Here is a 20,830-nt window from a genome sequence, read left to right as displayed (position 1 = left end):
AAGTTCAGCATAGTGCACATTTTAAACCTAATCATATAAAGTCCCAACACTAGGTCAAAAGTAATATTAGCATTGTTAGCCTACAGGGCATAATTTTTATTATTATTTTTTTTACCCCATTTGTTTAGCAACTGTCTTTGAAGAATCACCATGAAGTTTGCATTAATTCACTTTGGTAAACTCATGCTTCAAACACATTTTCATATGCCATTTTCACAGTAATATTAGACATAAACCAACAAAATACTGAATTCTTAAGATTCAAAATGATGTTTTTGAAAAAAGAAAATTAACTTAGACTCTAAGAAACACTTATAAGTAAGTAAAATACAGAAATTCCCCAGAATTTTCATTTAGAAAATATAAAAATCTAGGGTGTACTCATGCAAACAGTAAAAAGCATTCTATCCCAACCTCATTCTCATAGAATGAAATGCTAAAGTAGATTTTTAGAACAAAGGACACATTCCATACCATCAGTTTTAATTACTAATCCTTTTCCTCTCTGCATCTCTTGCAGATATTTAGCTGTTGGAAACTAAAGCAACCACAATATGGTTTTCAGGTTAACTTGACTCAGGCTAAGGAGAACACAGGCGCCAGTGTCAGCAGTTTCTCTGAGATGTTGTGGTGAGCAGCAGGGAGCCTCTGTTCTTTAGTCCTCCAACCCACCACTGCCATCACCACCCAGACTCTTACAGGATGCACTCTTATAGGATGCATTTCTACCACCCTAGCTACCTTAAAGTTAAAATCCCTTTAAACTGATCCTGGACATCCAAATTCTTTTGTAATCACTAAATAAATAAATAAATAAATAAATAAATAAACAAATATTTAAAAACCACCATATTGCTGGAAATCAATTGCCTAGTCTAGCTCTAAATCAATCCTTAAATTTAATCCTCCTTCCTTGGTTTCTCTTCTACATTATTTTCTTTCCTATATTTGTTCACTAACAACAAAAAGCAAATCCAAAATACTCCTCCTCTTCAGTCTTTCTCCACTTTTTTTCCTGGCTTTCATAGTTAGTTACTAGTATATCCTGAAGGTAGTGCTTTTCAAACTTTCTGTAGTGCAGGTCCAGAGTTGTTCTGTTTTGTTTTGTTTGCCCTAATCCATTGTGGAGTGACATGTTTGTGAAATAATAAAATGAATGACTCAACCAAACAGCAAAAAGAATGTAAACACAAAATACAAGCCCACAGGTATCCCTTTTTGGATGTCACAGCAAAATGAAATTATTTTAAAAGTTTCTAATGGTTAACTTTCCATTTCTGAACTTATCTTGTCACAGACAGTAGCAAACACTTTGCAAACTGGGACCAGCCTTAGGACCGCACTTTGTGTAGCACTGCCTGCAAGCCTCCAAGACCTTTCATCAGCTTTGGATATTTTCTTTCCTTCCTCAACTCTCCTTTAAAATTCCTCTACATTTGCTATTGTTTTCTCTGTCCCCACTTTAGGATCTAACTCACTTATTGGCCTGTTAGTGTCAGACATACTGCTTATGTTCTTCTGATAACTAATGAAAACATGATCTCTCTTTGGTCTCCTCATCTCTGACTCAAACTTCTCCCTCTCTTTCCTCTCTCTCTCTTCTCAGGTTCTCCTTTTCAGCATGTTAGCCTGGTGTTCCACATGGCACCATCCGTGATGATGTGCTTTTCTTCCTCTACCCACAAATACCTTACTCATTTTCCTGATTTCAGCTATTATCTCTACAAATTCAGTTTCCATCTCTAAGCTAAGATAGAGTCAGAGTCTCTCCTCAATATCCTTCTCTCACATAGGCATTATTTTTCCAACTCAAGTCTATTATTCCTACAGTTCAAATCATTTCAAATATTTACAAAAGTTCCTACACTGTTAGGTTCTGCAGCAGACAGATTTAAGCAGAATAAAGTCTCTTCTCACAAGGTGTCCTACCACATGGGCTATGGCTTCAGACAGAACTGGGTTTAATCTTCTACTACTGCATGTTATTTAGCCTCTAAACTTCAGTTTCCTTATGTGAAAATCTGGATGTATACTATTATACCACCTTTTGTAGGACTGTTAGTAAAATTAAGTGAAATAATGACTGTGGAATGTCTGCCACACAGAAAACAATAAATCTTATCATTGTCATTTTCATCAAGAGTAACTTCTGATATTTTACTTGCATTACATTACAAATAATTTTTTGACTGTTGATTATCTGTCTTTAGATTGGACTTATAGCAATTTCTTAGTTGCTTTTACTCACTATTGCTATGATGGAATGTCATTTTAAACTATTAAAAGATAGATAAGTAAACATGCAACTTGGGAGAACAGTATAGTGAAATGGAATGCATGCTAAAATACATTCATTTACAGCACAGCCACTTGTCAAGTCATTTAATTGCTCTGTCTGTTTTCTCATCTGTAAAATAGAATTCCAAATGCATGATCTACATCTTTTTCATTTCTTAATTCTATGAAGTACAATTAAAAAAAAAAAAAATTCTAAGCCAAGACTCAGACTACATAATGAAACACTGGCTTAAATACATGTATCTCAAAACAGGTTTATTCAAAGACCAAAAATCGTGATTATGTTTTAAACAAACAAAAATTAGCCTATATGTGCAAAACCCTATATATGATAAATATTAAGTAAGGATTCAAAATAATTGCTGTTTTCTGTACCTTAAGAAAAAAAATATACTTCCTACTACATTGTATAAGATTATCTAGCTTGGCACTTTATTGATAAAACATGCAAACACAATATAAATCCCAGATTGAAATAATCACTGATTAAAAACTATGTTTTTGCAGTGTTTAATACCAAACAGCTAACACTGAACACAAATTACACTTGCCAGGAACTACGGAATTGTGCTAAGCACTTTACATTCCTTAGCTCACTCAATCCTGACAAAGAAACCTATAAAGTAGGTAATATTTCCCCCCATTTAACAGATGAGAAAGCTGAGCATCCCAGGTTTGACTAACCCTTAAAATCACACCAGTGGGAGGGGCAAGCTAGGACACAAATCCAAGTCTGCAAGGCTCCTAAACCTAGTCAAACACTTCACTATTTAGCTCTCCCCCAAATAAATTCTATGCAAATTAACACACACAACAAAATAACGAAAGGAAAAAACATCCGAAGATTTTAAAAGACCAGACAAATAACAATATCCATGGAAAAGACAGTGAATGTGCTCAAGAAAAAGAGGAACCCACCTTCATGGCCTATGACAGATCTGGAAGCTGTCTGAAAGCTAACAATTCCCGCCACATTGTCATTGGCCAAAATGTTCACTCGCACAGTGTCAGAGCTGGGCAAAATTCTACTTCCGCCTTCAGTGTATACCAAACTAACAATGATGCTTTCATCATCTTCTGGCTCAAAATCATCCAAAATGGTTAAAATGACTGTTTTTTTGGTTTCACCTATAAACAATTAATGGAATTGTAACCAAAGTAAATAAACCACCAACATAGAGAAATCACAAAGGCCCCAAATAATGTCTATTAAAAAAAAATTAAGTAAAAAATATTTAAGTGAATTACAATAGTTCAATATCATAAGCAATATTAGCACCACTGTAGGCAAGATTTTCATGTTCATCTATATATCCTTTTACATATAAAACATTGTAAAATTTTATTAATATGTACAGATTGTGGAAAAGATCATTTTGAAATGTGGAAAATTAAGAGCAGAATTATTTCAAAGAATCATGGTTTTATTTCCTGCTCTTTAGCCAAAAACAATGAGCTAGATAGGAAAGAGCTCCTCAAGTATTTTCTGTTTAGAAATAGCTCCTTGTAAAAATATTCCATGTTCATGGATAGGAAGGCTAAATGTCATTAAGATGTCAATTCTACCCAAACTCATCTACAGATTCAATGCAATCCCAATCAAAATTCCAACAATCTACTTTGCAGACTTGGAAAAGCTAGTTATCAAATTTATTTGGAAAGGGAAGATGCCTCGAATTGCTAAAGACACTCTAAAAAAGAAAAACGAAGTGGGAGGACTTACACTCCCTGACTTTGAAGCTTATTATAAAGCCACAGTTGCCAAAACAGCATGGTACTGGCACAAAGATAGACATATAGATCAATGGAATCGAATTGAGAATTCAGAGATAGACCCTCAGATCTATGGCCGACTGATCTTTGATAAGGCCCCCAAAGTCACTGAACTGAGCCATAATGGTCTTTTCAACAAATGGGGCTGGGAGAGTTGGATATCCATATCCAAAAGAATGAAAGAGGACCCCTACCTCACCCCCTACACAAAAATTAACTCAAAATGGACCAAAGATCTCAATATAAAAGAAAGTACCATAAAACTCCTAGAAGATAATGTAGGAAAACATCTTCAAGACCTTGTATTAGGTGGCCACTTCCTAGACTTTACACCCAAAGCACAAGCAACAAAAGAGAAAATAGATAAATGGGAACTCCTCAAGCTTAGAAGTTTCTGCACCTCAAAGGAATTTCTCAAAAAGGTAAAGAGGCAGCCAACTCAATGGGAAAAAATTTTTGGAAACCATGTATCTGACAAAAGACTGATATCTTGCATATACAAAGAAATCCTACAACTCAATGACAATAGTACAGACAGCCCAATTATAAAATGGGCAAAAGATATGAAAAGACAGTTCTCTGAAGAGGAAATACAAATGGCCAAGAAACACATGAAAAAATGTTCAGCTTCACTAGCTATTAGAGAGATGCAAATTAAGACCACAATGAGATACCATCTAACACCGGTTAGAATGGCTGCCATTAAACAAACAGGAAACTACAAATGCTGGAGGGGATGTGGAGAAATTGGAACTCTTATTCATTGTTGGTGGGACTTTATAATGGTTCAGCCACTCTGGAAGTCAGTCTGGCAGTTCCTTAGAAAACTAGATATAGAGCTACCATTCGATCCAGCGATTGCACTTCTCGGTATATACCCGGAAGATCGGAAAGCAGTGACACGAACAGATATCTGCACGCCAATGTTCATAGCAGCATTATTCACAATTGCCAAGAGATGGAAACAACCCAAATGTCCTTCAACAGATGAGTGGATAAATAAAATGTGGTATATACACACGATGGAATACTACGCGGCAGTAAGAAGGAACGATCTCGTGAAACATATGACAACATGGATGAACCTTGAAGACATAATGCTGAGCGAAATAAGCCAGGCACAAAAAGAGAAATATTATATGCTACCACTAATGTGAACTTTGAAAAATGTAAAACAAATGGTTTATAATGTAGAATGTAGGGGAACTAGCAGTAGAGAGCAATTAAGGAAGGGGGAACAATAATCCAAGAAGAACAGATAAGCTATTTAACGTTCTGGGGATGCCCAGAAATGACTATGGTCTGCTAATTTCTGATGGATATAGTAGGAACAAGTTCACAGAAATATTGCTATATTATGTAACTTTCTTGGGGTAAAGTAGGAACATGTTGGAAGTTAAGCAGTTATCTTAGGTTAGTTGTCTTTTTCTTACTCCCTTGTTATGGTCTCTTTGAAATGTTCTTTTATTGTATGTTTGTTTTCTTTTTAACTTTTTTTTTCATACAGTTGATTTAAAAAAGAAGGGAAAGTTAAAAAAAAAAAAAAAAAAGAAAAACAAGGAAAAAAAAAAAAAGATGTAGTGCCCCCTTGAGGAGCCTGTGGAGAATGCAGGGGTATTTGCCTACCCCACCTCGATGGTTGCTAACATGACCACAGACATAGGGGACTGGTGGTTGGATGGGTTGAGCCCTCTACCATAAGTTTTACCCTTGGGAAGACGGTTGCTGCAAAGGAGAGGCTAGGCCTCCCTATATTTGTGCCTAAGAGTCTCCTCCTGAATGCCTCTTTGTTGCTCAGATGTGGCCCTCTCTCTCTGGCTAAGCCAACTTGAAAGGTGAAATCACTGCCCTCCCCCCTACATGGGATCAGACACCCAGGGGAGTGAATCTCCCTGGCAACGTGGAATATGACTCCCGGGGAGGAATGTAGACCCGGCATCGTGGGACGGAGAACATCTTCTTGACCAAAAGGGGGATGTGAAAGGAAATGAAATAAGCTTCAGTGGCAGAGAGATTCCAAAACGAGCCGAGAGATCACTCTGGTGGGCACTCTTACGCACACTTTAGACAACCCTTTTTAGGTTCTAAAGAATTGGGGTAGCTGGTGGTGGATACCTGAAACTATCAAACTACAACCCAGAACCCATGAATCTCGAAGACAGTTGTATAAAAATGTAGCTTATGAGGGGTGACAACGGGATTGGGAAAGCCATAAGGACCACACTCCACTTTGTCTAGTTTATGGATGGATGTGTAGAAAAGTAGGGGAAGGAAACAAACAGACAAAGGTACCCAGTGTTCTTTTTTACTTCAATTGCTCTTTTTCACTCTAATTATTATTCTTGTTATTTTTGTGTGTGTGCTAATGAAGGTGTCAGGGATTGATTTAGGTGATGAATGTACAACTATGTAATGGTACTGTAAACAATCGAAAGTACGATTTGTTTTGTATGACTGTGTGGTATGTGAATATATCTCAATAAAATGATGATAAAAAAAAAAAAAAAAAGAAATAGCTCCTTGTAGGGGAGTGGATTCTGATTCTGGCATTACTGTGACAACTTTCATCAGGTAGTCAAAACATTGCTGAAAGACCAGGAACACTTACCAAATCATGGTAAAATGGGGAACAGAAAAGGCATGGCAAATCATGAGCAAAAGAACCAGCCTGAATGAGCTAAATCTTTGGATAACTAGAGGACAGCATTGCTATGTGTGGCAAAGAAGAAGAGATGCAGAGAGGAATTCATAGAGGAGTGACAGTGAGAAGGGCCAAGCAATCTACTTTGCAATTTGGTCTGGGACCCCACTAGTTAGGTAGGGAACCACTGAACATTCCTAAAACCAATGATACCATTTAAGTTCTCCCCCCCTTTCTGGAAAGAGGATGAAAGCATAAGAAGACAAAAGGTAGGAAAAAGGAGAATGGGGATATGAATGCATGTTCTCTCTCTTGTGACCTTTGTCCTTTTTCCTCAATTCAACAATGTCAAGATTGCCCCAAGAATGTATACAATATCTAAGAACCTAGGTTGGCTATAAAAGAGTGCATTTTTGTGATCTTAAAGTTACAGTTCAAGGTAATAATAATTTGTATAATGTTATTACTTTAACTTTCCTTGTAGTTACCAAAGCCACTGGAAAATCTGCCTTTAAATTTTCCTGCTCATTAAATTTTCATTTTTCCCTTTGAAATAGGGAGAAATGTTACCAATTACCAACCTGCCCCCATCAAATATATCAGATTTCACCATTCTACTATTCCCAAAATTATTTAGCAGAAAATAACCATTATAGATGTTTCAAAAAGTGTACTATATATGCACTATGATCCTAATCACTGTTTCAAAAAAATGTATGCATTAAAAAGTTATACGAAAACAGATGCAAAGGATGCTCTAGGATATGGAATTACAAATAATTCTTCAATTTTGTTTTGCATTCTGAAGTTTTTATGTGTATAGATTACTTTCCAACTCAGAAAAATTTATTTTTTAAAATTGTATGGAATCAGTAATTGCCTAAATCAGGATTTAAACAATGATCTCAGTAAAGATACCATTCCCCCTTCAAAAGAAAATTATTTTTAAAGCTATCCAAATTTTCAAATATCAGATGATTCAACCAGTCCTGAAAAAGAAGCAGCAAATCTGATCCTAATTTATTGGTTATAAAATCTATAGTTATATTGTTTATGAACATTTATAATAGTGAGTCCAAGACTAACAGCATTATATTATTATATTATATTGATCTATCACTAGGATTAATTTAATATTAATGCAATCACCAAAGTTTAGGCTATTAATACTTACAAATCATTTTCATTGAGGATTCACCTGATTTGTCTAGTTCATACAAAAAAGGTTAACAGTTAATACTCATTTTCCTAGCCACCACCACTTCGTACCCATGACTTATTCTTATAATTTCCCTTACAAAATTAGAACTTGCCTGATGAGTGCCTCTACATTTCCTTAAAGGTGCTGCTATCACACATAAAGGGATAAAATTTGCACATTCCCTAAAAAAATTATCTTTTTACTAAATCACAGAGAAATTTATGTAGGACTATGCCAGGCTACATATGGCTTGCCAGTCATTACAAGCCAACTAACAGAGAAACTATGGTAGGACAAGCATCTTTGCACATGGACATTTTTATTTTCTGCGCCCCCCCCTCCCAAAAAAAGTGACTGTTAATTGTTAGATGTTTTTCTTTCTGTAATAAGTGAGCATAACCGAAGTTGTAAATGGGGAAAAAAAAAAGCCAACAACTTCTATTTTTTCAAAACCATATTACACTTTTACATAAACACAAGAATATACATAGTAAGCAAGAACTCTTGTGAAGATTATCATAAGAATGACTATGATGACCTTAGTAGGGGGGACTGAAGTCCACTTAGAATCATTACTCACCTTCAGCAAAAGTCAGAATATTTCCAGCTCCTATAAAATCCAAACCTGCAGTAGCTGTTCCACCAATAACACACCATTCGACTGTCACCTGACCTAAGCTGCCTCCCATCCTGTGAATCATCAGCTCCACTGTGGTTTGGGGCTGTTCCTTAACTTCGACATATAAGCCATCTTCTGATGTATTGGGACTAATACTGTAGATCACAAACACTCCAAAGGCATCACCATTTAACGCTATGACAACTGTAGAAGTATTTGGCTTTCCTATGGTTGGCTGATTTTTAAAGCTGGCTGTGATGTTCATGAGATGAACTTCGAGAAGAGAAATTAGGAAACTCTCATCCATCTCTGGAAAATCATCAGGAAGAACAGAAACCGTGAGATTTGCAAATTCAGCGCCTTCCAGCATTACTGCCCATTGCCTTGTTACAGGCTCATAGTCACTACCAGCCACAGCCTGACTGCTGTAAAGAGACACTACCCTGGTCATGTTTTTCCTGTAAGTCCAGAAGTCCGAGTTGTTGAGAGATGGATTGATCCACGATGTCATCCAAAAACACTGGGGGCCCTCAGAAGCACTGAAAAATGAAAATGCTGAGCAAGCAGGCTCTTTGAGGCACAAAGTGGCACAGGTGTATTGGGGTTCCCCCACCGTAGAGACATTCACCCAAGTTCTCCAAAGCGGATCAGGCACCCCTTGAATTGGTGATTCATAGTAGGACAATAAATCTTGACCTTCCTCAACTGCAAGAGCCACTACATCAATATCGGAAGTATTGTAGAATAACAACAGCCGACCAAAGTGTCCTCCGCTAAAACATGGAGTGACAATTAAAAAACAGGTTAAGCACTCAAAGTAATCTGAGGGTTACATACAGAGAAGAGAAATGCTGACTGTGGTTTTCACTTTCTTTTTAAAAAGTGTTTAATTCACTATTACAGTTGCAAAGATGTTTTTGTATTACAATTGCAAAGATGTTTCTCAATTACATTCATCTTTGAATATTTTGTTTTTCAATCAAACTTATTTAAAGCCAAGTTCTGAAAGTATCCTGCAACATATACAAATAGTATCCATCTCAGAACTGTCAAACAGAATTTCAAAATTAATCTAATGATCATTATTAGATTTCACCAAAACAAAGTTAACAATGTTAGTAGCATGAGTACATTTTGAAAGAATATAATTACTTGTCACAAGGACCCAAGATCCTATATTTTCTATTTCCCAAGAAGTTCAGTGAACAGTATGAGACCTCACAACCGAAATTCAGGAAAAGGAGAACCTGAAAATCAATCACTTCATAAAGCACTATAGTGTTCTTTAGTTTAGATATTAGTTGTATATAAGTTCTAGCTCTAACTAACCACTGATTAAGACAGAAATGTACTGACATTTCTGGGATTAGAAAGTTCAATGACATACTATTTATAAAGTATTTCAATAATAATAGGTATGAAAAATTTGCTGGGCTCCATATATTAACAGGTGTAGTTCAATTAAAAAATTGTAATAATCTATAAAATAATTTACAGTGTAGAAAAACCACCAAATCTAAATCATTTAAATGTGCAAGAAGTCCTTCCCCACCACCCCACAACTCCCATCACTCGCACAGATGCAAGTAGCATCTCATGTACCTTCGCCTCACAGTTATGTTAGCACAGGAACTTCTTTCCAGAGGCTCTTGAACACGATAAACCGACTGAACAAAGGCTACTGTACCATAAGGATTATCATTGGCAGGAATAATAATATTTGCCACTTGATCTAACCCAATAGTACCTCCACTGGAGACATGAGTTAGTTGCACTTGGATAACCTAAAAATACAGTGAAAACTTCCTTAACAGCATCCCAGTTCTGAAATTAGAATAAGAATGATGAAGAAACAAAATATCAAATACACCTACACAAGTACAAAAACAAAATGGAATGAAATATAAATGAACCCAAAGAAACTCTCCCAATTACATTTACAAGCCAAGCATGATACAGAATAATTCATCAACTTTATAACAGAGCAGAATTATACATAAGAATTTAAGCTATTTACATTGCCTGATACTCAGTTATATAAGTAACCACACAAGTCTATTTTAAGATCCCTGTTTAAGTTCACCATTTCAATAATATGACTTTTATGTTCTGTATCTTTCTTATATGTAGTGAAAATATGGCATATATAATGAATAGTTAATCTTTTATGCTTGACTCTCCACATTATCTTAAGTGGAAATTCTGACAGCACTGAAAATTAAAAAAAAATAGTATCACCAATGCCACCTAATTTAGAGAGAAAGAATGAGAAACATTTTATATTTATTAATATCTAATATTTTTAGAAGTGAATAATAGTACAATTTGCATTCAAAAGAAATTTTACGGACTTTCCTCCTATAAAAATTTGATACTATCAAAGAATAAATGCTATTAAAAGTAATTTTATGAGGTCTATGCATTTCATAATGTAAAATTAACTTCAGCTGATATATGTTAGTGATAAATCAACTTTCCCACTGAGACTATATTTTTATTTGCCATCTTGCCACCTCATCATGAAAAATAAATACATGGTGTTTGTCACGTAGTGTTGAATGAGCAAATGAATGAATGAGTGGAGAATCAAAATCCACCTTTAATTAAGATTGACTGGCTCACACTCAGCCAAAAGGGAGTACAGACGCAAATAGATTAAAAGTTTATATGGAATAAATTCAGTAAAATTTATAAAAGATGCATAAATATTTAATCATTTAAAATGTTGAAAAATACAAAGTAATTGTACAAAAAAATCTGGCACCAGTAAACTGGCAGGTGAACATGACCTGTTTCTAAAATATTCTTGCTTTTGTTATCTGTAAGGATCACTTTCACACTACCATATTTGAATAGTCTTGCAAAAATAATTTATTTCACATCCTCTCTAAAATGTCATAATAACAGCCATCTGTTCTAGTCACTAGAAGACAAGGCACGTTTTACAGTGTCATTCTATACTAGCCATTCCTCTCACCTCTTCAATCTCCGGAACGTCGTCAGCCAGGACCTCTAACAACAAGGTTTGAATGGTTTCCCCAGGGGCAAAGGTCACATTACCTGAGACAGCTCGTAGGTCGCCAGTAGCAAGCTGTCCATTAATGGTGGCAACCCACTGAACAGTAACATTGCCGAGTGTCCCAGAATTTCGTATTATTGGCAGGTTTACCTTCACTGAGTTAAACTCAGGTTCCTCTACAATAAGTTTAGTAATCTGAAAACCTGAAGGGCAGAGCAGAGGTAATTTCAAATATAAAGTGAAACTGAGTCAACATCTAGCTAACCAACTGCCATCCTGTAGCCAATTCTTTTTCCTCCCTAACCAGTCTAAGTAGAGAAACCCCACAAAAATCAGAGTAACAGGCTGTGATACAAATTGGTTAGGCCTGACAAAATTTCCAAATTATTTTTCATTATGAAGGAAGAAAAAATCATAAATTCAGAATCAGGTATCCACCAAACATGAGGGAAGTGGGCCTAGTTAGTTCTGTGGCGAACAGGACAGTGCAAACCTGGTCCAGGGGGGCAGCTGTTATTTAGCTCCCAGGACTGATGCTATGCAGGAAAGGGAGCTTGAAGTTGCCAGGTTTTCCCATTTATGAAGAAAGCCTAGAAATCCAGATTTTTGTGTACAATCTGATTTAAATTAGTATTTTAAAGTATTGTCTAAGACTCACAATCAAGGAGCCAGACCTGACCCAAAGGGCACCAGTTTGTGATTTCTGTATATATGCTAAGAGGCATCTAGCCTACAACTGGACCACATGTCCTACCTACATATTAGCAATAGCAGTCTTTAAAATAATAGCATTATCAAATCAATTCTGGATTTCTATAAAGAAAAAGTCATTATCCATGACCTTTACAGACAGGTAAAGGAGAGACACAAGTTAGTCTGGTTACCAAATAATCCGTAGGGGTCATCAGAGGCCTCAATAACAATGACCGCCTCTGTTAAAGCCCCTAGCTTGGCTCCTCCTGTTGTCTCATTCAGCAGTTGCACAACAAAAGATTCTTCCAACTCAGGGTAGATGTCATTAATGATATATATTGGCACAGATTTACTAGTTTCCCCTTCTAGCAAGACCACATCCGATGAAGCAATACTATAATCTTCACCTATAAAAACAAAAAGCAAAATGCTAGCAGACTTATTCTAAAATATGATAAACATTCCATATATTAGGGAAACACTATCATGTATTAAATTTCATGGATATGTTTGGAAAGACTTTTGAGGATGTTCACTGCATCTATTATAAACAAGTTTTCACCTCTCTTCAGAAAAATGTGTTTGATAGTATCACAAAACAGTGAAAAAGACCTCTTAAAAGTCCTTCACTTTCAAAAAGATATGCACATAATTTGTTCTGTTGGTCATACATACACAGAGACAGAGAGACAAAAAGAGAGAGACAGAGAAAAATAGTGTGTCACTCATCACAAGAAAGCCTCTTCTCTACAAAAAACAACAAAGTGTGCACAAAGCTTTTACAACAAAGAACAGAACTAGAGTCCTCATCTCATTAGGGAAATAAATTACACTGTTGCACAGAAATGGGCATCTGAGCACATCAACAATACATCTGGAAACTGTGGACTTCCCGACAAAGTTGGATTAAATGCTGCCCCTGCTCAGAGTGGCGACAGCTGTGTTTCTGGGCAAACAGTGGCTGGAGAAAGAGGGGAGATACTCCCTATGGAGCCAGGGGAGAAGGGCTAATTTCCTAGAACATTGATCGATGCACATTGTCCGTCCATGTCTAAGGGCTTCCGGAGGCATCCCAGTCAGCATTCCTCGGGGCTACGCACCCCCAAATGCACCTACACACACCACCAAGGGCCTGGTAGGTGAGCATGATTTATTGTCTTTTCAAACAACCATCATGTCCAGATGATTTATTTCAAAAAGTCAAACATGCTGCCCCATTCCATTTACATTCACGTTTCTTCACTACACACTGGAAAGATTCTAACTGAATCGCTCTTGGGCCACTCTAAATGCTGGAACTGCACTACCAAAGATGTTTGCATTGACAATGAAATCATTTTCCCTATACATAAAATAGTTAATTTTAACCATTTGCCTACTCCGTGTTCTCCTAAAATAAAAAAGCAAGATAAATGGGTTCAGAGTAAGGCTGTTACCAAGGAATGAAATCATATGGCTGCTCATTTTTCCTTGCCTTCCTCACTAGCCACTTACACATGAATCCTTTTCAAGAAACGAAAAAAGACACAGAGAAAAAGCCTAACAATGTTTTCCTTAGTTTACTTTTCATTGGTTTGTGCATATTTTGGTCATCATAACTTTTAAGTTCATATGCAATTTTTCCAAAAGTTTTCACAAATTCAGCATCATAAATATATAAATTCTGCAGGAGTATTGTCATTTTCTGGTTGACTTTTCCAACTGTATCCTTGAATAGCTTTCTTAATCAAGGATACACTGTCCCTCTAAAACACTTCACTGCTCCTCAGATACCATTTCTCACCAGCTATTGCAGTTATTGGCACAGCTTTAAACTTCACAGAAACATCTGCAAACGCTCCTCCTATTCTAGTCACATTGATAATGGGTCCAACATGATTTTCAGCCACTTGAACAATTGGTGCCGAGAGCTGAAGTGTTCCAAATGCATTGTCATTAGAAATGATAATCAGATGAGCAATAGTTTCTACTTTAGGCCCAAGACGTGGTGAATTTAGAACTGAAAGACAGAAGAAAACAGTTAAGAGCTAATATATCAACACTCTAAGAACTGGCCAAAAGTCACCACTTGCCAAAAAGAGAATATATAAAACTTCTAAGAACTGAACGAAAGTCATCAAGCAGCTTCAACAAGATTCCATCAGCCAAATGAAATCATCACTTTGTATCTTCACTCTATTATTTATATTTAAATATGTATATTGATTTACTGTTAATGTTCTAGTACTCATTCTAGATATGGGGGATACAAAAATAAGTTAAAAAGAAAGTCCCGCTCTCTTGTAGTTTATATTCTAGGGAGGATTTTATTATAGAATTCTTTTTAAGGGAACAGATACCCAACAGGAATATGTTAATAAGTTCTGGAAATATGCCAAAAGGAAAAAGTTATTAGAGTGTAATTAATCTTCACTTTGCATAATATTACCACAGATAATGATGAAACCTACAGAATTATGCTCTTCTAATTAGTTCACCATGCCATTAAAGAAAAAACCAAACAGTATATGAGTTGCAAAATTGAGTAGGAATGTAATTTAGTTACTTACCCTCAAAGAACAGCTGCAAATCATCACATTCAAATTAAATTACTCTCTCGCTGCTCCACTGTCTTCCCTAACAAACCGGATCCTCTCTACCCTATCTTAGTTAATTGTCTCACCCCAAAATCAGAGTCACCCTCATTGCTGCATCAGTGCTGCTGTACATTAGCATATTACTTTCCACTGATTTCAGAGAAAGCAAAGCTTGTTTTGAAAGCATTTAGGGCCTTCAACAAATTCTCCAGTAACTTATTTTCTAGGTTCAATTCCAAATCAATATAAAAGGTGATCTTTAAGAAAAATGAAGCATAATCAAATTCTCATCTGAGGTAAACAATTTTAAGGTTTTTCTTTACAATACTTTCTAATAATTGTAGTATTTAGAAATGTGTTTATTTATATTTCATATTTTCAGGACATTTAACTTAAAAACTGGTAATGACACCACTGAATATCAACTATATAGGCCCAAACTCTTCTAGATTATATCATAGTTAAAATCATAAATGATAAATAAACATAAAGTAAATTCAGCTAAATTAGAAACGAATGGCAGTACCATAGTGTTGTATGAGCAGGTGATGTTTTTTGACATGTTAGACGTTGTTCTACAAGCTTTTCATTATTACACCATTAATTCTCACACCATCTCTATGTGGTAGGTAACACTATCCACATTTTACATATGGGGAATCGGAGACGCAAAGAAGTTGAAGAAGTCACCTAAGAACTTATACTAGTATGTGGTAGACACAATCAAAAGTAAAGGTTTATTGACTTTCAGTTTCTGTTGCTCCACATGGCTTTGTCTTCATAAAGCCTCCAGTAATATATGGTCCAATCTCATTCAGTTGGGCCACTGCTTAACTAAAAATAACATCATCCAAACATCATCCAAAGGTCCTATTTAAAATGGGTTTACACTTACATGAATGAATTAAGATTAAGAAAATGGTTTTCTTCCCGGGGTACATAATTCACCAACCAACCACAGAGGGTCAGAGACTTGGAAGTCATGCTTCAAAGAACAATGCTGGAAATATACACTGAAAGCCCCAGAGAAGTCCCCTCTGCTTTAATCACTGGACACAGGTACTGCAGTTTTCACTCCACAAACCTTCTCCACTACTGCTCATAAAAAGCTAGTATCCCACTGCCAGATACACGGATTTTCAACTGATTCCATGCCTTCATGCTCAATGCTTCAAAATGGTGTAAGTAATTGGTATCTGGAATAATGAGTTTCAGAGTCCTAACTTGGGATGCTGGACCCAATGTGGCAAATATGCCACTTTAACAAAGATTACTGTAAATATTCTAAGTGTCAAGAGGTCATGAAAGTAATTCAGTATGACAGTTAACTCTGCTCATTCTTGACAAATTGCTACTAACTTTGCCTAACTTTTACAAAAAATTTTCTTTGTACTTTCCCCAAACTGTGACATACTGCTACTGACATCAACTAAGAAAACCCATTTATATGAATACACATGACAGAGACATATTTGAAAAAAAAATGTATTTACTGTGAATGTTCCATCTACATTCCAACTAAATTGAATAACTTGGTATAAATGTATGTAAAATTTTGATATGACTGTACTTATTAAAAATTAACTATGTATAAAAATTTAAAAAGTAAAGGTTTGCCCAATCTCTGGCTACTTGTCTACAATTCCTCATTAAACCAGATACAAAACCATTGGTTATCTATGATTGTTCATCCTACCCTACAACCTTCCCTAAGTACTGATCTCCAGTCCTCTCACACTGCTCTCCTTACTCACAGTGATAATTACACTCAGAAGAAAATAGCAAAGATACTATCAGATCCAACACTTATTTTGTCATTAAAATGAGCCAATATCATGCAGATTCATACTTAGTTGTCCTTTAATTAACACATCATATCTTATCCCTATTCTCAATTGTCCCAAGTATACTGCATGTTTCCAGGAACATATCAAGCATAAAATATGTGTTTATTGTTTCCCCAGTCTCATACATACTCTCCACCTAGTACTTTATTAACAATAATTGCCCACATTTATTGAATGCTTAACATGTGCCACTGTATTAATTTTTAGGTACATGACCTTATTTATTCCCCACAATATTTCTATATTATAGATAAGGTAACTGGGACTTAAGAAGATTATGCCCAACAGCTTAGTACTATATATGGGAAGCGAAGTCATCTGACACCAGCACCCACAGCTCCTAACCATTATAATATGTGATACTCCCTCCTGGCATATTTTTCTATCTTGTTCAATAAACAGCAAGTTTCTTAAAAACCAGGCTATGTTTTACAATTCCTAATAAGACTAAGTATTGAGTTTTATTTTAATTTCTTTGCTATAATTGCTCATCCTAAATCTTGCTTTAAAAAGGGTAGCGGGTAAGAATTTTTAACCTTGTTGTAATAACAACAATTGTGGTAGCTTGGAAATATGTACCTAGAAAAACAAAAACAAGTTCTTAAATTTAATCCATTCCTCTGGGTGTGAATAGGAACTTTTGATGAGGATACTTAAGTTAAGGTGCGACTCAGTTGAATCAGGTTGTATCTTAATCCTATTACTGAAGGATGTATAGATAAGGACAGGGAGAGAGAGAGAGAGAGAGAGAGAGAGAGAGAGAGCGAGCCACAGAGACAGCCAGAAGGTGAAAGTCAACAGAACCCAGAAGGGAAGGGAGAAGGCAGGAGAGGCCATGTGTATTGTCATGTATCAGAAAAGCCAACAACCAAGAATTGCTAGCAGCCATCCCCAGAACACCACAGTCTTCTGGAATAAAGCATTACCTTGATGATGACTTTCATTAGCCTCAAAACTGTGAGCCAATAAATTCCTATTGTTTACGCCAACCCATTGCATAGTATTTGATTTAGCAGCCAGGAAACTAAAATAGCAATTGTCATACAACGTAAATTTCCTTCTACAACTTCAGACCACAATTATTTACATGTGGACTAGTGTGTTCCACTCTATAATGTAAAATCATTCAGGTATTGCAAGTAAGGTGAAGAAACTTACTTATAAGACCCATTAACCCATCAATTGAAGATCTTGGAATTTACATTTTTGGTTATGTAACTTCAGTTCTCTTAAGGCTTTACTTATTTTCCTACATATATTGTCCTCAAACTGATACTAACTTGATATTAAATTAATATCACCAATTTTCCTTCCTTTTCTTATTTCTTATATTCCAGGAAAATCAGATTCTTTTCTTTATTTCAACACAGCTTCTACAGTTATATGATCTCTTATAAAGATGTGACTAATGAACAAGCTTTAATGCAATAACTGCTTTCAGTTTCACAAGCTCAAGTTCTGCTACCTACCTGTAACCACCCATGTTCTCCATGAAGCTACTGAGTCACCACCCCAGTGAGCAGCTGCTACTTCCCAGCAGAAGCTGCTTCCCCAGACACTCTGCCCAATGCATGTCATTCCTCACTCTTATCCCCAAACAGTGTCTCCTCAAGTCTCACACTAATCCACAAATTTTCAGGATTTCTTACTGCAGCAGAGCCCTGTCCCCCTTCCCTCACAAAGTTGCCAGATCCACATACCCCACGCACAAAGAACTTCTGTTGGTTAGGGAATCTTCCAGAAGTGGATCAGAGAGAGAAAGAAACAGGTTCTTGTTATAGGACTGTCCTTGGAATACCCAGATAGATTCCAGAATGTTTTGGAACCTACAATATATAGTACAATAGTAGTAAAGGTCAAGTGTACACAGATTAAATAGAAGCTTTTAAAATTTAGTCTAGGGACTTAACCGGCTTTTAAAACATGATTCCTGAGTGTGTCCTGTTTCCAGTTGCCTTACAAATAAACTTTTTTAAGATAATGCTTTCAAAGTTAGAGCTGGCTATGATACTGTTTTTACAGATTTTTCTAAATTTATTGCTTTAGTTTTCACATCTTTCATAACAACAACACACTAATGGGTACTTACTTGGATGATCCTGTACTTTCTCTGTTAAAGTAGAATTGAGTAGTTCAATAAACACAGATTCCGACCTTTCTGGTTCATCATCATCCAAAATTGAAATCCTTATTGTTGCCTCACTCTGGTTAGCTCTGAAAATAGCAAATCCGGAAGCTGGTCTATAGTCTCTTCCTTGAGTTGCTCTGGCTAAGTTAGGTGGAAAATAAGGTGGTCTGTCCATATCATCCACTGTTGCATATGTGACTGTGACTTTTCCCATGAGGCCTTTCAACCTTATTATTGATAAGGTAATGCTCTGTGTAGCTTCCTCAACTTTAATAGGCCTATTTTTCTCAGAAAAGATGAATATCCCATAAGGATCATCACTAGCCAACACTGTTAATGTGGCATTAGTGTGAACTCCCAAGGAGCCACTGGAGACACTGAGGATTGACACAGAGAATGCCTTATCCAGTTCTGGAGTTTCATCCGGCAATACTTCCACTGTGATGTTGGCACTTGTCTGCCCAATCCCAAACGTGATGTTGCCTGAGGTGAAGGCAAGATCACCATCAGGATCAGAGTCTATGCTCCAATGCAAAGTCACCTGAGACAGCGCTCCATGACTTCTCATAACCTAAAAAATAGTTAACATTCAAGTGAATTAAAAGAGGAATTGAAATATTTCTTAGAGATTTGTAAAAACATAATTTAATAGTAGCATAGTAACTTTTAAATTTTATTTTACATAAGTTGTTCTCAAGACTATAAGCTTCTTAAAGGTGGAGGCCATGTATTAGCAATCCTTGAAGACCCTCAGTGTCTTACAAGTAGAGGCCATTTCATAAGTGGACACTGAATGAAATGGCAAATTGATTGAACATGTTTAGCTTCTAGCTAAATTATAGCAGTATCCTTCTGCAATTCTAATATACATTAGTAATAAGCCAAATGTGATTAATAATGCTATTTTTAAACATACTCATGAAAATTTTTTCATTCACTGCAAAGATGGAGATATTTTCCTGAAAAAGTAGCTGGAAAACTCATTTTTAAAACAAAGCATATTTTCTTTTATCTTTAATACAAAATGAAAAACAAATCACATGCAAAAAACATATTTGCTTCCAAAGCGTAGTAAAATACATGTAAGAAGAAAGAAATTATTTTGTCAGTACTATATTAAGATGAATGAAAAGCTTTAAAAAATACTCTAAATGTAACCGAGAAGGTAAGATTTAAGAGACAATTATTATCACTGAATCATTATATAGACATTTCTTTTTACTTTGTGGTATATTAAAATAAACAGAGGGAAATACCCGAAATTTCTGAACTCTAATCCTGCTGCCTCGATCTCTGACAATGATTGTATAACTATATAGTCTTTATCCTGTGATTGTAAAAACCTTGTGACTGACCCTCATTTGTACCCCTCCTTATCCTGTTTTTCAACTTTAGAGTCTTATGATCATTAAAGACAGCCCCTAGTGTTTATTGATGAAAGGCCATGAGTTAGCCCAGAACTAACCCACCCCAATTCAAAAGTTATCCTGATAACGGAAGCTGGATCTAACCAATTTAGCCCACCTGACATTTGCAGTAGATTAGACTTTAACCTATAAGGTGATCTATACCTCATTATAATACTAAAAATCATGCCCATATTAGGGCCACCAGTTTCTTACATATATTCTGTGACTAAGTATGTAATAAATCCGCACATGGTCTATAATTAAATTATCTCATCATTTCCAGCCATTGTGCTCATTATCCTAAAACCTGCCCATCTTTTAATACTATAAAACTATCAGAGTTACTGGAGTTCAGGGAGACAGATTTTTAGGCTGATAGGCTGTCTAATCTCCTGCTTTGCACCTCACAATAAACTTTCTCTTTGAAACCCCATGTCTCAGAAATTGGTTATTTGAATGGATCTGGCAGAGAATCCACCGCTTTTGATCGGTATCACAAATAAGTCGCAACTAAAAGTAACTTTTATTTGTACTTAAAATATGAGTGCTTTAAGTCAAAATAAAATTAGAAATAGCAATTTTATAAAACTTGGTTCTTTCCCTTAATTCTCCTATTCTTATCCTTG

General features: G+C 35.9%; 1 protein-coding gene across 1 annotated transcript in view; it reads right to left on the bottom strand.

Moving 5' to 3' along the window:
- ADGRV1 (adhesion G protein-coupled receptor V1) overlaps nt 1-20,830 on the bottom strand; it is a 635,274-nt gene that overhangs the window by 492,135 nt on the left and 122,309 nt on the right. The window contains exons 28-34 of the mRNA XM_037801795.1: nt 18,757-19,366; nt 14,028-14,243; nt 12,436-12,651; nt 11,510-11,754; nt 10,135-10,316; nt 8,494-9,305; nt 3,217-3,426 (exon numbers count right to left, since the gene is read on the bottom strand). Coding sequence (XP_037657723.1) covers nt 3,217-3,426; nt 8,494-9,305; nt 10,135-10,316; nt 11,510-11,754; nt 12,436-12,651; nt 14,028-14,243; nt 18,757-19,366 — 2,491 coding nt within the window. The remainder of the gene's footprint in view (nt 1-3,216; nt 3,427-8,493; nt 9,306-10,134; nt 10,317-11,509; nt 11,755-12,435; nt 12,652-14,027; nt 14,244-18,756; nt 19,367-20,830) is intronic.

Source organism: Choloepus didactylus, chromosome 13, assembly GCF_015220235.1.
Source record: "Choloepus didactylus isolate mChoDid1 chromosome 13, mChoDid1.pri, whole genome shotgun sequence".
NCBI lineage: Eukaryota > Metazoa > Chordata > Mammalia > Pilosa > Megalonychidae > Choloepus > Choloepus didactylus.
Note: the sequence above shows the minus strand (reverse complement) of the source record. Positions and strands in the feature narration are given on the sequence as shown.